Source organism: Hoplias malabaricus, chromosome 13, assembly GCF_029633855.1.
Source record: "Hoplias malabaricus isolate fHopMal1 chromosome 13, fHopMal1.hap1, whole genome shotgun sequence".
Taxonomy (NCBI): Eukaryota; Metazoa; Chordata; class Actinopteri; order Characiformes; family Erythrinidae; genus Hoplias; species Hoplias malabaricus.
The window spans coordinates 18,664,525-18,681,099 of NC_089812.1; the positions used below are offsets into that span (position 1 = coordinate 18,664,525).

The following is a 16,575-nucleotide window of genomic DNA, read 5'->3' on the forward strand; positions in this document are numbered from 1 at the left end:
CACACACACATAGTTACAGACTAAGGGACAAAGTTATAAGATTGGAAAAGGTAGTGGGTGAGACACACACACTCAGCTGACACATACACATACACAGCAAGACACTCCTCTATCGCCCTCTAGCGAGCAGAAACGTACACAACAGTCATGCAAACAGCCCCACAAAAATAACACAGCCTCTTAGAACATAGAAAACACGAATACACAATCAGGTTGCATTAAAATACACTACAAAAAACTGGTGGGAACCGCATCCACCTTTATTTTAAATTTTATTTTCTATTTTGCGGGAACAACTTCCGCTCCTATTTTTTTAATTTATTTCGCGGGAACAACTTCCGCTCCTATTTTTTTTATTTATTTCGCGGGAACAACTTCCGCATATGAATATACTTTAGAGGAGACGAACTCTCACGGACTAAACCTTAGACCGAGCAATTAATTCGGTAGCTCTTCAGGTTCCGAATGGAGGACGCCACCTCTCTGTCTCAGATGGGTACAGCGTCCATCTATTAATTTTTAAATTCCATAATTAATTTTTTAAACAAGCAACCCCAAATGTATAAACCGATAAAAAATTATAAAAACATATTTAAAATAAATTGATTTGCTCAATACCTCACTCCAGACCGCCTTCGGACCTCCGCACCACTCTAATTTTGAAATTCCAATATGTAGAATTTGAATAAAACAGGGTCTGCTCACCCACCTTAGTTCATTGCGACCGCGAGTGGAAAGGAATCCGAAGTCGGTCTTGTTCTCACACTTCCGCACGTCCGGGGTCACCAATTAAAGATAAAAATGTTCTTTTTGGACCGTTCCCAAAGTAATTAAAATTTAGAAAATATCAAAAAGTTCCAAAATACAATCCTCAGGGAGGCGTGCTCGTTCCGGAAGTTTTACAAAGACCAGTCGAGTGAAGTTCAAAGCAAATCAAAGTATTTATTTACAATACTGGATCCAGGAGAACTAATACATAAGAAACCCAAAGTGCCCTTTCCACGCAAACTTCTGACTCATCGCATCTGACTCCACAGTTTTATACCTCATATGACGTATACCCTGCTGGCAAGGCGTTTCTGGCTGATTAACATATATTAATATGCATAATAAGACATGTTAGTACTCAGGTTTCTCGCGTGCAAGTTTCACATGCACCGTGACCCCAAAACCTTAATTCTTAGGTAGGCTTGACAATATACCTCTTCTTCCCACACTCCTCTCCCATAAACAAGATTCAGAGGAGTCACTAATGGACTTAAGGTCACTGAGATGCCCTACAGTTCAACTCCCCCTTTTGGCTAACACTTGTAATTTATGTGAGCTTGGTATGGCCTAAGTGCACCTCTGTTCAATGTTAAACGTTTAGGAATTTAAAAAGGTGAGTATATCAGTGAGTCAACATATGAGTGCATAGAGGATACAAGGTTTCATACAATGAATATATAATTATACTTTCTAATTTTAACTAATCATCATTTAAGGATATTTGTCCACTAATACAAAGTAATAAAATTGTTTTTTACAACACCATCTTGTAATGCCAAATGCATATAATATTAATAACAGCAATTCAGACTGAACACCTGGAGTAGGCGTGATTTGTTTTTGAGGTCCATATGTTTTCCTGTGCTCAACAGAATTGGGGAGGCATGGTTGAATAGGTATTGTTTTGATCTGAGATTCTGGTGCTCTAGTGTAACATCCCCTGGTAGAATGTTGCATAATGCACCTTTAAGGAATTCAGCTACTATAGAACACCTATTTCTGACAGATTGTACAATGTGACACCCTGAAGCTGCTGCATCTTAAACAAGTTCACCATACCTAATGACAAAATATAGCTAGGGTAGGATAATGCCCAGACATCCCACCCTGAAAAAATTAATTTCCAGGAGATAGCAAGGGAAAAAAACCTGATACCTCATGATACACAACAGTCTGTGTCAATGAATTTGTTATTTCATCTGATTATGATTTTTATGTACTTTTTTTGGTGACTTTGTTCAACATGCAGAAAATGTGACATTAAAACAAAAAATATTATTTCAAAGGAGTTGATAGAGTAAACTAGCTCCTAAACTTAACTATTGTTAAGTATGCCTACTCCAATGTTAAATGAGTTAACCCTTTTAGGGTAAAGATATACTTACTGTTTAGCCAGTATTTTCGTCTTGAACATAACTGCTCATACTTGCCAAATGCACAATGGTTGTAACTGGAGGCTTCCACTAGGTGGCAGACCAGAGAAAGATGCAGGTCATTGCTGCTGTCTTCAAAACCATCATGATTCTACCTATTGCCTGAACTGCCCCCATTGTTTACACATACACTGCAACTCTCATACGCAAAGTGTTCATTTTCTGAGGATCTGCACAGCCGACACACCGAACTGATGCATGACACACAAGGCAGTCATGATGTATAAGCGAACACGTACTTAACGCATAGACAACCATTTGTGTTGTGAATAACTGTTCTCCAATTTGCCTAGGTGTTGAAGTTGTAACTGGATCCTTACATTACAGGGCAGACCAGAGGAGAATGTAGGTAATTGCAGATTTGTCTCTTGACTGAGTTTTCGGTAATACAATATTTGAAAAACATATGGACAGATTCTGCTTTGCTATTGTTCAGAAAGACTACTGATTTATTCTTTTCTTGCAAAATGACAGGTAAGGCCTGATGGCAATTGGCCTAATAAATGTCTGAAAATAAATGCCTTCGTCCCCTAGTTGGACTACATTCTTTGGAGTGATAGAAATCATTCCAATCACTTTTGGTACTTTTCCACTCCATGGAATGCCCGCCCCACCAAGGCACCGAACCAACAATTGCTCCCCAGGCATAGGGGATGGCTTACTGCTCTAGGTGTGTGTTCACTAGCATGTGTGAACAGGAAAAAACATTTACAGAAAATAATGTGTTTAGATTACTTTATCCAGCTCTGGTAAAGAAGATCTCCAAAAGGCAAAGAACTGAAGGGTTAAAATGTCATGGTTTAAAATGTGGAAGTGGTCAGTATATTTCAAAACTAAACTTGAAGCCTGTAGGTTTTTGATTTGCGAGATAATTAGTAGCCATTTTGTTTACACAATGTAGTGCAACCTGTGTAAAGAAAAGAAAAACACCTTGTAAAGAATCTGGCATTTTATTTAATGTTACAAAATAAAAAATTAATCAAGTAATCAGTTTGGTAACTAAATAAAAGCAATGGTAAAAATATGCAAGTATATCTGATTAATTACCAATTTCCTCCCCTAAAGGCAATGTTTGATACAATATACACATCACACAAACTGGAAAAAGAAATCTAAACCTGCTTTCACTTGAGCGGACACTGTGATGACACTGATCATTCAGGTAAAATTAAAAAAACCTGACATAAAAAAAAAAAAAAAAATAAGAAAACAAATTCAAAAAGGAGCTGTTTCTATCCATTCACACTAGGGTCTAAAATGTCTGCCTGATCTCTGTCAGGAACGAAGTGTGTCACCACTAAAAGCTATGTGGAGCTTGTGTACGCACTCCCTATCGTGAGGAGTTGGAGCTGGAGCGTGACCGATGGCGTCTGCGCCCTGGAGACCTGGACCGAGAACGTCTCCTCACTGGAGAGCGGCGCCGTGGAGACCGAGACCTGCAGGAGGATGACATGTACTGGTGAGAAAATGTCAATAGGGAAAACAGTCTAGAAAAAGTAAAAATTCAGTTCAAACTGCAGCTTGTTAAAATAGAAATATAAAACCCAACTACAGCAGATTAAATAGAACATTACATAGAAAAGCACTTTTTATGTTTTCTTGTGCCTGGCTTAATGCACACTTATGTTTCATATTTCTTGAAGTTGGATTATGGATATTTATATCGTCTGAGTTGCGAGTTGCATTCTGCAATGTTCCAAATATTAACTGTCTCCCTGAAACTGTATTCAGCAAATAAAGAGATTTTAATTATAACAGAAAACACTCTGAAATGTGGTAACAAAAGTAATGATAAGCAGCTTTCTTTGCATAACACTCTACACATGTATCTCCTCTTAAAAAAATAATAAAATAAAATAAAAAGGAAATGCTACAGAATGTCATCGTGATTAAAACTTATAAATGCCATTAAGGATTTGAAGAAACAAAAATAATGAAATTGTTTTCATGCAGGTTTCATCAATAGTATGTTCTGCTCTGTACTTAGTTGAAGCAGTGACAAATTTCTCAGAACTCTGGTTTAATCAAACGGACACGCACATACAAAGAAATGTTTTATGTGAAGTCAGTACCACTACTTGAAACACTGAAATGATTCTTCGATTTAGCATTTTTCAGTTCAGCACTATTGTCAATTTTCCTTCAAGAAATCAATATGACCATTTACCCAAATTCTGACGTTTTGTAATTTTTATTACTGAGATTTAATTACATCTATTTTTTTATATTTCCTTTTTGTAATAAATATAAATGGCTAGCTAAATAAATGGATACTGTTTTTGGCAATACAGACAGAATATTAACTACACACCAACAAACATTGTATAGTTGCCCATCAGAAAAAAAAAACTGTAAAAGCTTTTAATGAATAAATACTCCACTATATTTATTGAGTTTGGTGATTTGACAGACCTCTCTCGTTACAGACCAATTCCACTTGACAATACTGAGTTGGATGATGTACCTAAGATGTGCTTGCAAACAGGCAGTACTTACAGCCACCCTGTAAGTACTGCATCTCACCGTGGTTCACTGCATCTACTTGTTAGCAACTAATACTGCCAAAATAGCATTTTAAAAATTAGTATGTATTATTTGAAGCAAGCTTAATAGCTAATGGTCTCTGCATACTACACATCAGCTTGGGGTCAAATATGTCTGATTTGCAGTGTTCGCTGTTTACCAACCTGAAATGATCATACTCAAATCTAGGCAGGAAATAATGCTCTTCCAGCTGAAAAACCCTAAGGACTGACCTTCTCCGCATGCGAGGTGGAGTTCGACGCCACATGGGTGGAGGAGGTGGCATCCGTCTTGGTGGAGACAGCCTTCGAGGGGCAGGCCGTACTCTTTGAGTCAAGATTGCTGTTGCTGTGATTTCCTGACCATCTATCTGGCCTGAAGAAGCAGATTACATAGTGTATTATTCCTTGTATTGCAGTTCACCAAACTGTCTGTGCAGGTCAGGGAATTACAGTTCACTCTTGCAATATTTTTCATATATTTATTTAAATAAATTGGACACTCTGTAGCATTCAGATCTTTTTCTTTTGTATTACTAAGTATTACACAATTGAGTCATATTCAAAGGAATGCAGATCCATCAAAATATAAAAATACACTTAAAGGAACACCATGTAGTATTTTTACCATAAAACAACAGTTTCAACATGATCGAGAGGCTTTTCCAACCTGTAATATGGAAGAATAGTGCCTCTCTCACTGCTCCGGTAGCGGCTCCCCTAAAATACTTGGCTAAGCAATTTCAGAATCATACAGGCGAGAACTCTCACAAGAACTGCATAATGCTTTATGGCACAAATCCCACTGGTATTTAACTTGCTATAAGTAGAATCTAGCTTAGGTTTCTCCGATAAGGACATTATTGCAGAGGGATCAATGAAATGTGTGAGAAAGTGACTGTTCAAGAGTTACAAGAGTAAATACTAGACCGACTGTAGTCAGTGGAGTGAGCTGAAACAGACATGAAGACATGAGAAACAATTTCTTCTTGGAGTAGTAAAATGTTGGTGCACTTTCTTTATTTGTTGCAGTGTTAGTGAAAAGGTTTGTTTACAAAAGTGTTATCATCAGACCTTTTAAAATTACTGAGCAGTGAACCAGGGTTTGCAGCAGACATTTTGTCAGTGGACCCAAAGGTGGGAGACTCGAGTCACATGACTTAGACTTGGGATAGATGACTCGAATAGATGACTAAAATATTTGCATTTGAACATACAGAGAGGATATATATATATATATATATATATATATATATATATATATATATATATATAATATATATATACACATAGTCAAAAAGTCAACTTTTTTGCTCTGATATATGTTTACAAAATTCTCAAATTAGTAAAAAAAAAAAAAATACATGTAGCATTTCTAAAAATAAAATAAAAAAGAAATACAGTGGTAACAGTAATAAATGACTGGCTGGAGGAGTAACACAGGCACTGGCTGTATGACGGGCGGTGGGGGTGGGTGGAATAACAGAGAGTAGGCGGGTGAATGTGTGGAGACGAAGCGTAGATATGGCTTAACTTAGCACAAATTTCGATGTCTGCTATTTACACTAATGCTAAATTGCTAAAACTACAATTTGCTAATCTTAAAAGCTCAAGGGTCAAGAGAACGAGAGAAAATGGATCAATGACTCAAGTCTGGGGGCGCTGGGAGTTTCGCCTATTGGGGTCAGTGGCCATTTCCAGCCGCCGGCTCAACGAAGGCTCGGGTTCGTTTCTAGAGTCATGGTTCATTAGTGGAGGCAAAAAATATTCAAATGCCCGGTTCGTATCTTGGAAAGTTCGTTAGTATAGGCGTGCGTAAGTAGAGGTTCCACTGTATGTGTATATATATATATATATATATATATATACACACACATACACACACACACACACTCTCTCTATGTTCAAATACAAATATTTTAGTCATTAATTTATATTATATATATATATATATATATATATATATACATATATATATTAAGCCTTTTAAGATAACGTCAATCAATGGATAGTCAGCAAAAAGATCATGTTAATCTGAAATATTAGATTTGGCTCTGAATCGATTGTGTTTTTATAGACAAGAGAAAACATTCAATATTAAAAACATTTGACTAAAGTAAAACCGCAAAAATTACTGCCTTCTGGCATACTATTTGCATTAACATTATGAAAAGACATACAGGTGCGGGTCATAAAATTAGAATATCATGAAAAGGTTGATTTATTTCAATAATTTCATTCAAAAAGTGAAACTTGTATATTATACTCATTCATTACACACAGACCGATATATTAAGTGTTTATTTCTTTTAATTTGATGATTATAACTGACAACTAATGAAAACCCCAAAATCAGTATTTCAGAAATTTAATATATTATGAAAAGGTTCAATATTGAAGACAACTGGTGGCACACTCTAATCAGCTTATTAACTCAAAACACCTGCAAAGTCCTTTAAATGGTCTCTCAGTCTATTTCTGTAGGCTACACAATCATGGGGAAGACTGCTGACTTGACATCTGTCCAAAATATTTCTTTCTTTCATGTATTTATTTATTATGTATAATATACAAGTTTATTAGTATTTCCCATTAGTATTTCCATTTATAGTGCTAAACAATTTAGTTTTACTTTTACTTTATCCCCAAAGTTAGAAGTATTAATGTATTAATAAATTCATTTGGACATGTTCTCATTATCAGCCTGCCTTTATTGGTTAAGTGAACACACCTGCATTTATTTATGTTTGAGCGAGACAGAAGTCTCTCATAAGAACATACCCTGTAAATTTTAAAAAGTGTAGGGATGAGAAATAATAGGTTCCACGTTTAATTCTTGGTACGTGACTGCAAAAACTCACCAGTATCATTTTTGCTGTATAATAAACAGCAGGTAAAACAATACACATTAACTGTGACATTTCTTTTTAAATTTGTTCATTTTCCTGTGAAGAAAAATTAGAAGGAGGAGGAGTCTGTCTTCAGATATTTAATTTGGTTTGCTCTGAATTGTGGAGGTGAGTGGGATCACCATGATCACCAGAGCTCTCTGTGGCCTTCAGTTGTAATGCCGATGAGTCTCAGAAGTCAGGGATGACAACCCAAAATTTCATCATGGTAGTAAGTAGTTCTCACCACAGTTGATGTTAAAGTAAATCACTTACAATCAACCTTCTTTCTGAAGGCCTCAGAGAGCTCTTTGAATTTTACCATGGTGATACCCCTCACCTCAACAATCCAGAGCAAACGTAAATGTCTGAGGTTTAAATAAGACAGACTTCTCCAAAATCAGCTCTAATCATGTGCTGCTCCTGATTCTAGTTAAGTTCTAATGAAGGTATAAAATAATAAAGGCATTTTAAGTTCTAATAAATACAAGGTACTCTAATGTTTTCCCTCACAAAATATATGAACAAATGTTTTCAAAAGACCTTTCTGTAGTTGTACGTGTATGGTTGTACTATCATCTAAACATTTCTATATTGTTCAAATGAAGATTTAATGTCTATGTTATAAATATCTTTAAAAAGAAAAAGGTTTTCCAGTGGGTGCCCTAATTCTTTCACATTACAGTAATTTGTTGCCCTATAACAAGAAATCAATGACACTGTCCTGTTAACTTTAGTCAGATTAGCTCACCTTTTACTGTTAGACATTTATTCTGGTAATAAGTACTTTCCATAAGCAATTATAATCACAGGGCAAAAGTTACATTTTGTGGCTGTAATAACGCAGTCCAGTGTATGAGGTTTATATGGGTTTTATCATTTTGTCAACATTTTATTCAATTACACCCTTTTCCCAGGCTCTACATGAGGAAGTGTATCAGAAGAAACCCTGAGAGCCATTTGACACCAGTGTGGATATCCCTTGGTTCAGAAAGTGTGTTTGTGTGTGTGAGAGAGAGATGGGTGTGTGGGTGAGAGACTTGATTTCAGGACAGTACCGTAAATGTGAATTACACTCGGCAACATGTAGGGGGAGCTCAGGAGACAAAAAAGCCACTTAATACATAGCATTACTTTGAAGCATCAACTAAATAACAAAATATTCCAGCTTGCTTAGTAATTATTTCCAGGCAAGAACCTACCTCCATCCATGTGTTTCAGGGCCTTCTGTGCTTCCTCTGGGGTTTCATACTCAACATAGGCATAGCCCCTTGACAAGTTAGGATGAAATCTGTCTGGTGGCATATCAATCATTTTAATCTTCCCATATGTAGAGAATATTTCTTGAATATGATCCTGAAATGAACATATGTCTGGTTATACAATTTCCTGTTTTAAAGTCCAATTATAAAAAAAGCTCTGTAAAAGTGCATTTTACCTTTGTGACATTTTTAGTCAGCCTTCCCAGATGAAGTTTGGTTGGTTTAGGGCTTGGGCTCCTCCTTTTCCGTTCCTTTTCATCTGTTTTTTTCAGCGATTTGGACCTACACCAAAGTTAAATTACATCAATACAGATTTGTCCTTACCACATTCCAAACTTTTAGGGCAAAACATCTTATTAAATGTGCATATGTTTAAAGCTCCAAAGAGTAATTTCTGAAAAGATCCAAAACAAATTGATAGGTGCACTACCCAAGACTTTACCAGCAGAGGTTGCACTAGTGTCTCAGAGCCAAACAAACAGTTATTCAGCGAAGTCCTTCCCTCCATCTTTCCTAGTTAAAAATGTAATGTGCTCCCTGTTTGGATGCAGAGTGCAGTCATTCTCTGCCTATATGAAGGAAGTGCAGTTATGGTGCACTCTCTGGAGTCAGCACTCCTGCCAGCAGGATAAATAAGAACTTGCACAAAAAACAATTACGCAACTCAGCGACTCTTTGCCCTAGAAACATAACAAATATATTCCCAGATACTTTAAACTGTCTACTTTTCAATTATACAGAGGTTGAAAAGTAATTAATTTTTAGCATGTTGTTATAGAAAGATAAGTAACAAGGGGCACGTCGCTCTCTGAGGCTCAGAGTGCGACCCTTAACAGCCCACACATAGGTATTCATATAATATTACGCTAATCGATTTTCTCTTATTGGAGGATTATGACCGCAACACAATGTGTGGAAATGCCCATTTTATTCATATAAACAAAAGCACATGGCTGTGTTTTCACACTGAGGAGAAACGGCTTTATTTTGTGATTATTATGTGAGATATATTTAACTCGTTTTTCTGCAGCATGTTTGGCGCTGATTAGTGGCTTTGCTAGGTAGTTCAGTAGTATATTACAGCAAAGGAATTTGTGAAGCTGAGGGTAACTGTTCTGTAAGTGCGCAGAGGCACAGAGCTCAGCTGAAAAAAAAAACAGCTTTTAGTAAAGTTTGAATGCTCTCTGCTGCTTTCAGGCAGTCATGTGAAGCTATTATTAATGGCTTTGTTCCTCCAAAGCAGTCTGACCATTTCTACAACAAACAATTCAGTTGGTCTCACTGATGGGGTGGCGTGGGGCTAATGGGCCATTATCTTTGACAGCAGGGAGGGGATTTCTCACAGTTTTTTTTCCCAAACCCATCTCATGAATAGTCAATATGTGAGCCACAGGCATTGTGAAAAAGTGTCACATCATAATTTTAGTAATATAGAATTCAAAATATATAAAAGCTGTAAACACCAGTATGCAGCTAAGAGCCATATCTACAAAGTTTAGAGCTCAAAAGAAATCATCATAAATGTTCACATTTATTTCACCTTTGAAATAGGTTTTTGGGAAGTCCAAGTTTGGAGTTAATTTAAACAAAAAACAGTCGAATGACATACATCTGTCACATTTTTGCTGAGTTTGTGAATATTAGCAGGTGTAAGGTGTAAGCAGGACTAAGAATTACTTATAGGTGTATAATCGCAGACAAATATATGATGACACTGGAGATTCTACAGATCTGAATTATATGTAATATTTTGTTACATGTATAAATATTGGTTTGTGTTACAATGACATTTACCACACTTACTACATATACCTACATTAAGGCATGGCATAATTTTCAAATATTTTCTTCCCATTAAGAGACAAAGCACATGGTAAAACCACTGGCAAATGTCTAAGAGTATAAAACATACTTTTGATACGTCTTATATTGTTTACTTGTGAGAATGACAGTGATGGAAGAACTGCTATATTTATGAGTAATGTTATAGTATTGTTGAGCCTGATGTAATTTTGAAACACAAATGTAGCCATTAGAATACTTTACTCTCAGATAATGATGACGAGCGCTCAACTGACCCGGTTTAGGAATTTAACTTAATTTGTTCCACATATCGTAAAGTGTCTGACGTAGTGTCTCAGTCACACAGCTCCAGTGACCTGGAGGTTGTGGGTTCGAGTCCCGCTCTGGGTGACTGCCTGAGGTGTTTGGTGTGTTCGCCCCGTGTCCACGTGGGTTTCCTCCAGGCTCTTGGGTTTCCTCCCACGGTCCAAAAACACATATTGGTAGGTTGACTGGCGACTGTCCATAGGTGTGAGTGTGTGTACCTAGCCACTGCGTCGCAGTGCCGGTCCCAAAACCCGGATGAATAGGGAGGGTCGCGCCAGGATGGGCATCAGACCTAAAAACTGTGCCAGATCGATGGTTTATAAGAATAAGTATTCTCCAAGTAAACTGAAGACAGTTTATTGGTGTGAAGAATGAACTGAAGCTAATTTAGTGGCGAAAAATGTGATAAGGACACCTGCGGCGTTGCTAACAACGACAGACAACGGTAAAACTGTGCTGTTATCGCAAATTAGGGCTGCAACAACTAATCGATTAAATCGATTAAAATCGAGTGTTAAAATAGTTGACAACTAATTTAATAATCGATTAGTTAGGTCTAAGTTATTATACACATAGGTACAGTTGCTACACCCTAAATATGTGGCAGTAAGCCAACCAAAGTCATGGCAGTAAAGCACCAAAGCTGGATGCCGACCGCCATAAAAGAAGGGAACCAATGCCACGCCTTGCACAGCTCAACTGACGAACTCTGGGAGAAGCGTTTGAAAAATGGCGGAGGTGGTCACAGCAGAGGATAATGTTAGCACAAGCAGAGAGAAAAATATACGACCCAAGTCATCAAAAGTATGGGAGCACTTTACATTAACACCTTCAAGGAACAGCGTTAGGTGCAAAATGTGCATAGCTGATCTCGCATGGCACGGCAGCACAACATCACTGCATGAGCACCTGAAAAGGAAGCCTATTGGAGCTATGTGTGAAAGAGATTAAGTATAGTAAGTTCATTCTACTTTTTCTCTCACTCAATGTTACTAGACCCTGCTAGAGTAGTTAAACCACAATTGTTTTTCTTAGTCCATTTATATTACACTCGTGTTTAGCGAAAAAGCCAGAGTTTTCTCTTTCACCTTAAATGTGTCAGCTCGACCAGTAGTTCCAAAAGAGGCCGTCGTTTTAGTCAAGCTAACGTTAGCGACAAGTTCTATTTTTTCTCTCACTCAATGTCACTAGAGCCTGCTAGAGTAGTTAAACAAGATGTCTCATTTTTAGTAAATTTATATCACTCTTGTATTTAGCGAGTTTTCCGTTCCACCTTAAATGTGGCGGCAGTTACATTCAGAGTTAAAAAAAAAATCAATCCAAACATTTTTTAAATAATACATTTTAAAGCCTTTTTCAAGGTCTTTACTCTGGCATTGCATGTTAGTGTTTGAGTATCACAGCCAAGCGTATATTTACATTACATACACTGTTGCGTTATTAAATATTGATTAATATAAAATTAATCTAACTGTCGGGTTAATTCTTCATGTAAACACTAATTTTTATAATGGTAGGTTGTGTGTTCCTTATACAATTACAACATTAGTTCTCTAAAATCTTAAATATCTTAACAATATCTGATCATATGAGTTGAATTTCCCTTTTATTCTCAGCACATGGCAGCATCACCCAATATCCATTTATGTAATTTCAATTTGCCTGCATTGTTGTCTGCATTTTAGATCAGTAATTATTAACTTTAAAAAGACATTTAAACTGTTCATCATCTGTAAATTCTATACTTGAATAGGATTTTGTTTAACAATATAAAGAAATGCTGGTTGCACAAAAAAAAGATTTTATGTGTTTCTTTACATTGATTTTGCTGCTATAAAATTATTTATTTTTTGTACTCAATGTAGCATACATTTAATTTTTTATGTGAGATGTTGGAAACAAGTTTTGTACAAAGACAGTTTGATTTATTAAATAACATCCTGGAAATCAAATTTGGCTTGTTTTCCTTTCTACCCGATTAATAATCGATTAATCGAAAAAATAATCAACAGATTAATCGATTATCAAAATAATCGTTAGTTGCAGCCCTATCGCAAAATAAGGCACACTTTAAAACACTTTCAGTCTGTTTTTGAGTTATTGTTGAATTCCAAATTTTAAAAGAGCATAAGCATGTGCCAGCACAAAACAAGCATGCTCATAGAGATCGTATATGGCCCTGCAAAAAGTCATATCTGCAGAGGCTGCTTTGGGAAATGGGTCATATTTAATACACTGCTACAGGTACATTCCAAGCTGACAGAACAAAGCATTCATTCATTCATTCATTCCCTGTAACCGCTTATCCTGTTCAGGGTCACAGGCAGGAATTCCAGGACATTCAATGTACTAAAACTAGACTAAAATGTTTTTAGTTTTCGATGACTACAACTTAACAATAATTAAATTGCTAAAATGTAATTAAAATTATTACACATTGTAATTATAATTATAAGACAAATTAAATTCAGCTGCCAAAACAATCACTGATATGACATGAAAGCATTAATTTAACAATACAGGAACATTCATTTAAAGTTTTCCTTTAATAGAAAAATGTAATACTCATTCACATTCACTGTGGCAACATAAGTGATAAATGTGGCCTACTTTGAGCGTGAGCGCCTGCGATTATCATGCCTGCGGCGACTGGGGCTGGGTGACCCAGAGGAGCCAGAGGAACTGGAGGAGCGAGAAGAGCTGGAGGACCCAGAGTGGCTTGAACCTGAGGAGGAGCTTGAACCGCTAGAGGAACCTGAGCTGGAACCAGAGCTGCTGCTCGAGCTGGAGCTCGATCTAGATCTCAAGGACAAAAGAACAGAGCATAGTGTAAATAACGAGAAATGTGATAAGAGGATGCATTTAAAAAAAATGGCTGAAAACAGTAATTGGAAAGGCACTGTAGAGAATACATATATTAAGACTGCTCAATCTCACCTACTACTGCTACTCCCAGTAGAGTTGCTGCGTCGTTTGCGAGTCTTGTCTCTGCCTCTCTCTTTCTCAGCTGCATCTTTTGTCGCAGTCTTTTCCTTGGCCCTGTCTCGGGTTTTATCTTCTGAACGCTCCCTGCGTTTGGTTGGTGATGGGGCCCTGTTTTTTTGAGGAATATACATTTTAAAGGTATAAATAACATATTATAATAATTTACCCTCACTTAAAAAAAAAAAATAAAAAACATTGCCTCCAGGAAACCAAAGACTTACTGTGGACTAATATATGCAAAAATAAATTGTTGCTTTATTGCACAGGTATTATGGGATGTAAATCCTGCCAAAATCAAAATAATAACAATAAAATGAATTTGCAAATATCTTTTTGCCATTTTATTTTCCAAACAAGTGCGTTTGTCACATACCCTGACAAAATTAAAAATGAAATAATTTGTAATTCTATTATTCACTCAAACATGGCTCAGCACTGACAAAATTAGAATAAAAAAAACCTTTGTCATTTCATTTTCAAAACTATGCTGGTATTTCATGGTCAAATCTAAAATAACGCTAATGAGGAAAAGAAAATCAAACGCCACTTTGGCTTTGCTTTTTCTTCATGTATTGCATAAAGAGTGTTAAGATGAAAATGAAATATATATTTAGCTTTCCATTTACAGCTGCAGTTTGCAAAAAATGGGACAATATTAAAATGAAAAATAGATAAACAAAATCAATGTGCCCGTTTAAGATTCTGTTTTCAGTTCTGTAGACGTTTTCACTGACAAAAAGTAAATGAAAGGTGACACCTATTGATGATTTTTTTTTTTCCACTTTTCATTTTAAGGCTGAACAACATGCAAATATATGGCCAGTTTCTGCCACCAAGGCAAAGAAAAGAGTGGCACTATAGCACTATGAACTTTATAAAAACTTAATGTGGCCTGCTGGGCTAAACAGACAGAAACAGAGGCAGACCCCCACAGCTGTGACCTAGGGCCCACTGTTACCGGGGCTCAATGTAGTTCACCAAGACATTAGGCCCATATCGTGATCTAAACCAATCAGAGATAGTGAAGGGCGGGTCCAGATATTCCTGTAGGTGTGTGTACCTTTGAAACCCCGATAAATTAACAAAGATCCCCTTGTCTCAAGTTAGGGAGAGTTTGTGTGTCATCAGAAGATGATGAATATACCATCAGTGAGGTACCTGTGACTGTTCTTCTCGAGGTTGAATTGTTATTAAATAAGTCTACAAACACAGCCGCGAGAATATATTTAGAGGTAGCTAAATATATATAGGTACTCCGCCGCTACACTCCACGACTTTAAAAGCCAAGCTTTGAAGCAGATAAGTTAACATATACATATACTTAAGTTAAAGTACACTTTCCCAAACACACCAGTACAGCCTAAAAGTTGATTACTATTTCGTTCCACCTTCAAAAATGACAGTTATTTCCAAGTGATACATTAAGTTCTTCGAGGTTTCAGTTCTACCTTAAAAGCTGTCGCGATATTCAAACAATCATAGGGTGACCAGATCTGAGATGCAGAAAAAGAGGACACATCTCGGGTGGGGGGGTGGGGATGGAGGGATGAGCTCTCGCCCCTCGCTGCCGTTGTATGCTTAGCTGAACCTGTGTATGCGCTTTTAGGTCCTTTACAACATTATGTGCTACACAAAACATGGAAATTTCTTTTTTAATTTATCTGAGAACTTATGTTTACGTTTTGGCATAGCTGTTCGAGATGAGGGTAGGTACATGAGCTTTGCCTTAGGTAAACAAGGACTACTGACGTGCAGACTGACCAATTAAATGTTTACAGAGAAGGTTATCAAGCAATAACGGTAGCTCTACAGTCAGACCATGCAATCAGAAGATTTTAGGCTACTTCACCACTCCCCCTTCTCACTCAAGCGAACCAAACAGAGTAGGGGAGGGCGGGACTAGTTTGTGAACGAAACGCTTCTCGAAATTCTATGTAAACTCTAGAAAAACAAAATCCTGGACATTTGTGAAATTCCACCCGGACATTTTTTTACGTCTAAAAAAAAGACGTAGAGGACATGTCCGGGTAAAATAAGACGTCTGGTCTTACACAATCACATTAACGCCAACATATTTGACGTTTTCGTTACACCTTAAACAGTGAAGCAGTTACAGGTGCCTGGACAAAACTACTGCATAATTTAAGGTGACAAGCTGCAAGCTGGAGTATAAACAGCTATGTTTACTATTCCACCTTAAGGACTGGAGCTGCTACAGAACCAGACAAATACTGACTTGGATGCTGGAGGGCTGATCACAAGTTAATTAGGTTAAATCTGTTTATTTATATATTGTTGTTTTAATAAATATTGTTTATTTACATCTCATTTTGTTCTGTATATAGCTGGCTGTTTATACCTAAACCAAAAACGAAGGTTGAGTACTAGTGGATAGTCAGGTGCAACTGTCAAAATATTGTCACATTTTGGCTCAGATTTCAGGTAGGGGGGCCCCTTGTAAAAGAACTTACAAAAAAAACTGCAGTGTTAAATGTGATGCGGATGAAAATTTCAGAAAACTTCTGTGCTGGTGCAACTAGTGCAACAAGAGAGCCCTGGACACATCTCTCTCTGAGACGCATTTCAGCTGCCTGAGAAGGAATGGCTT

General features: G+C 36.9%; 1 protein-coding gene across 1 annotated transcript in view; it reads right to left on the reverse strand.

Moving 5' to 3' along the window:
- Positions 1-3,130: 3,130 nt before the first annotated feature.
- The window catches only part of LOC136664833 (RNA-binding protein with serine-rich domain 1), a 44,249-nt gene continuing 30,804 nt past the window's right edge, over positions 3,131-16,575 (reverse strand). The window contains exons 3-8 of the mRNA XM_066642276.1: positions 13,920-14,075; positions 13,593-13,784; positions 9,050-9,155; positions 8,814-8,967; positions 4,958-5,099; positions 3,131-3,637 (exon numbers count right to left, since the gene is read on the reverse strand). Of these exons, the coding sequence (XP_066498373.1) occupies positions 3,532-3,637; positions 4,958-5,099; positions 8,814-8,967; positions 9,050-9,155; positions 13,593-13,784; positions 13,920-14,075 (856 nt within the window). The 3' untranslated portion in view covers positions 3,131-3,531. The remainder of the gene's footprint in view (positions 3,638-4,957; positions 5,100-8,813; positions 8,968-9,049; positions 9,156-13,592; positions 13,785-13,919; positions 14,076-16,575) is intronic.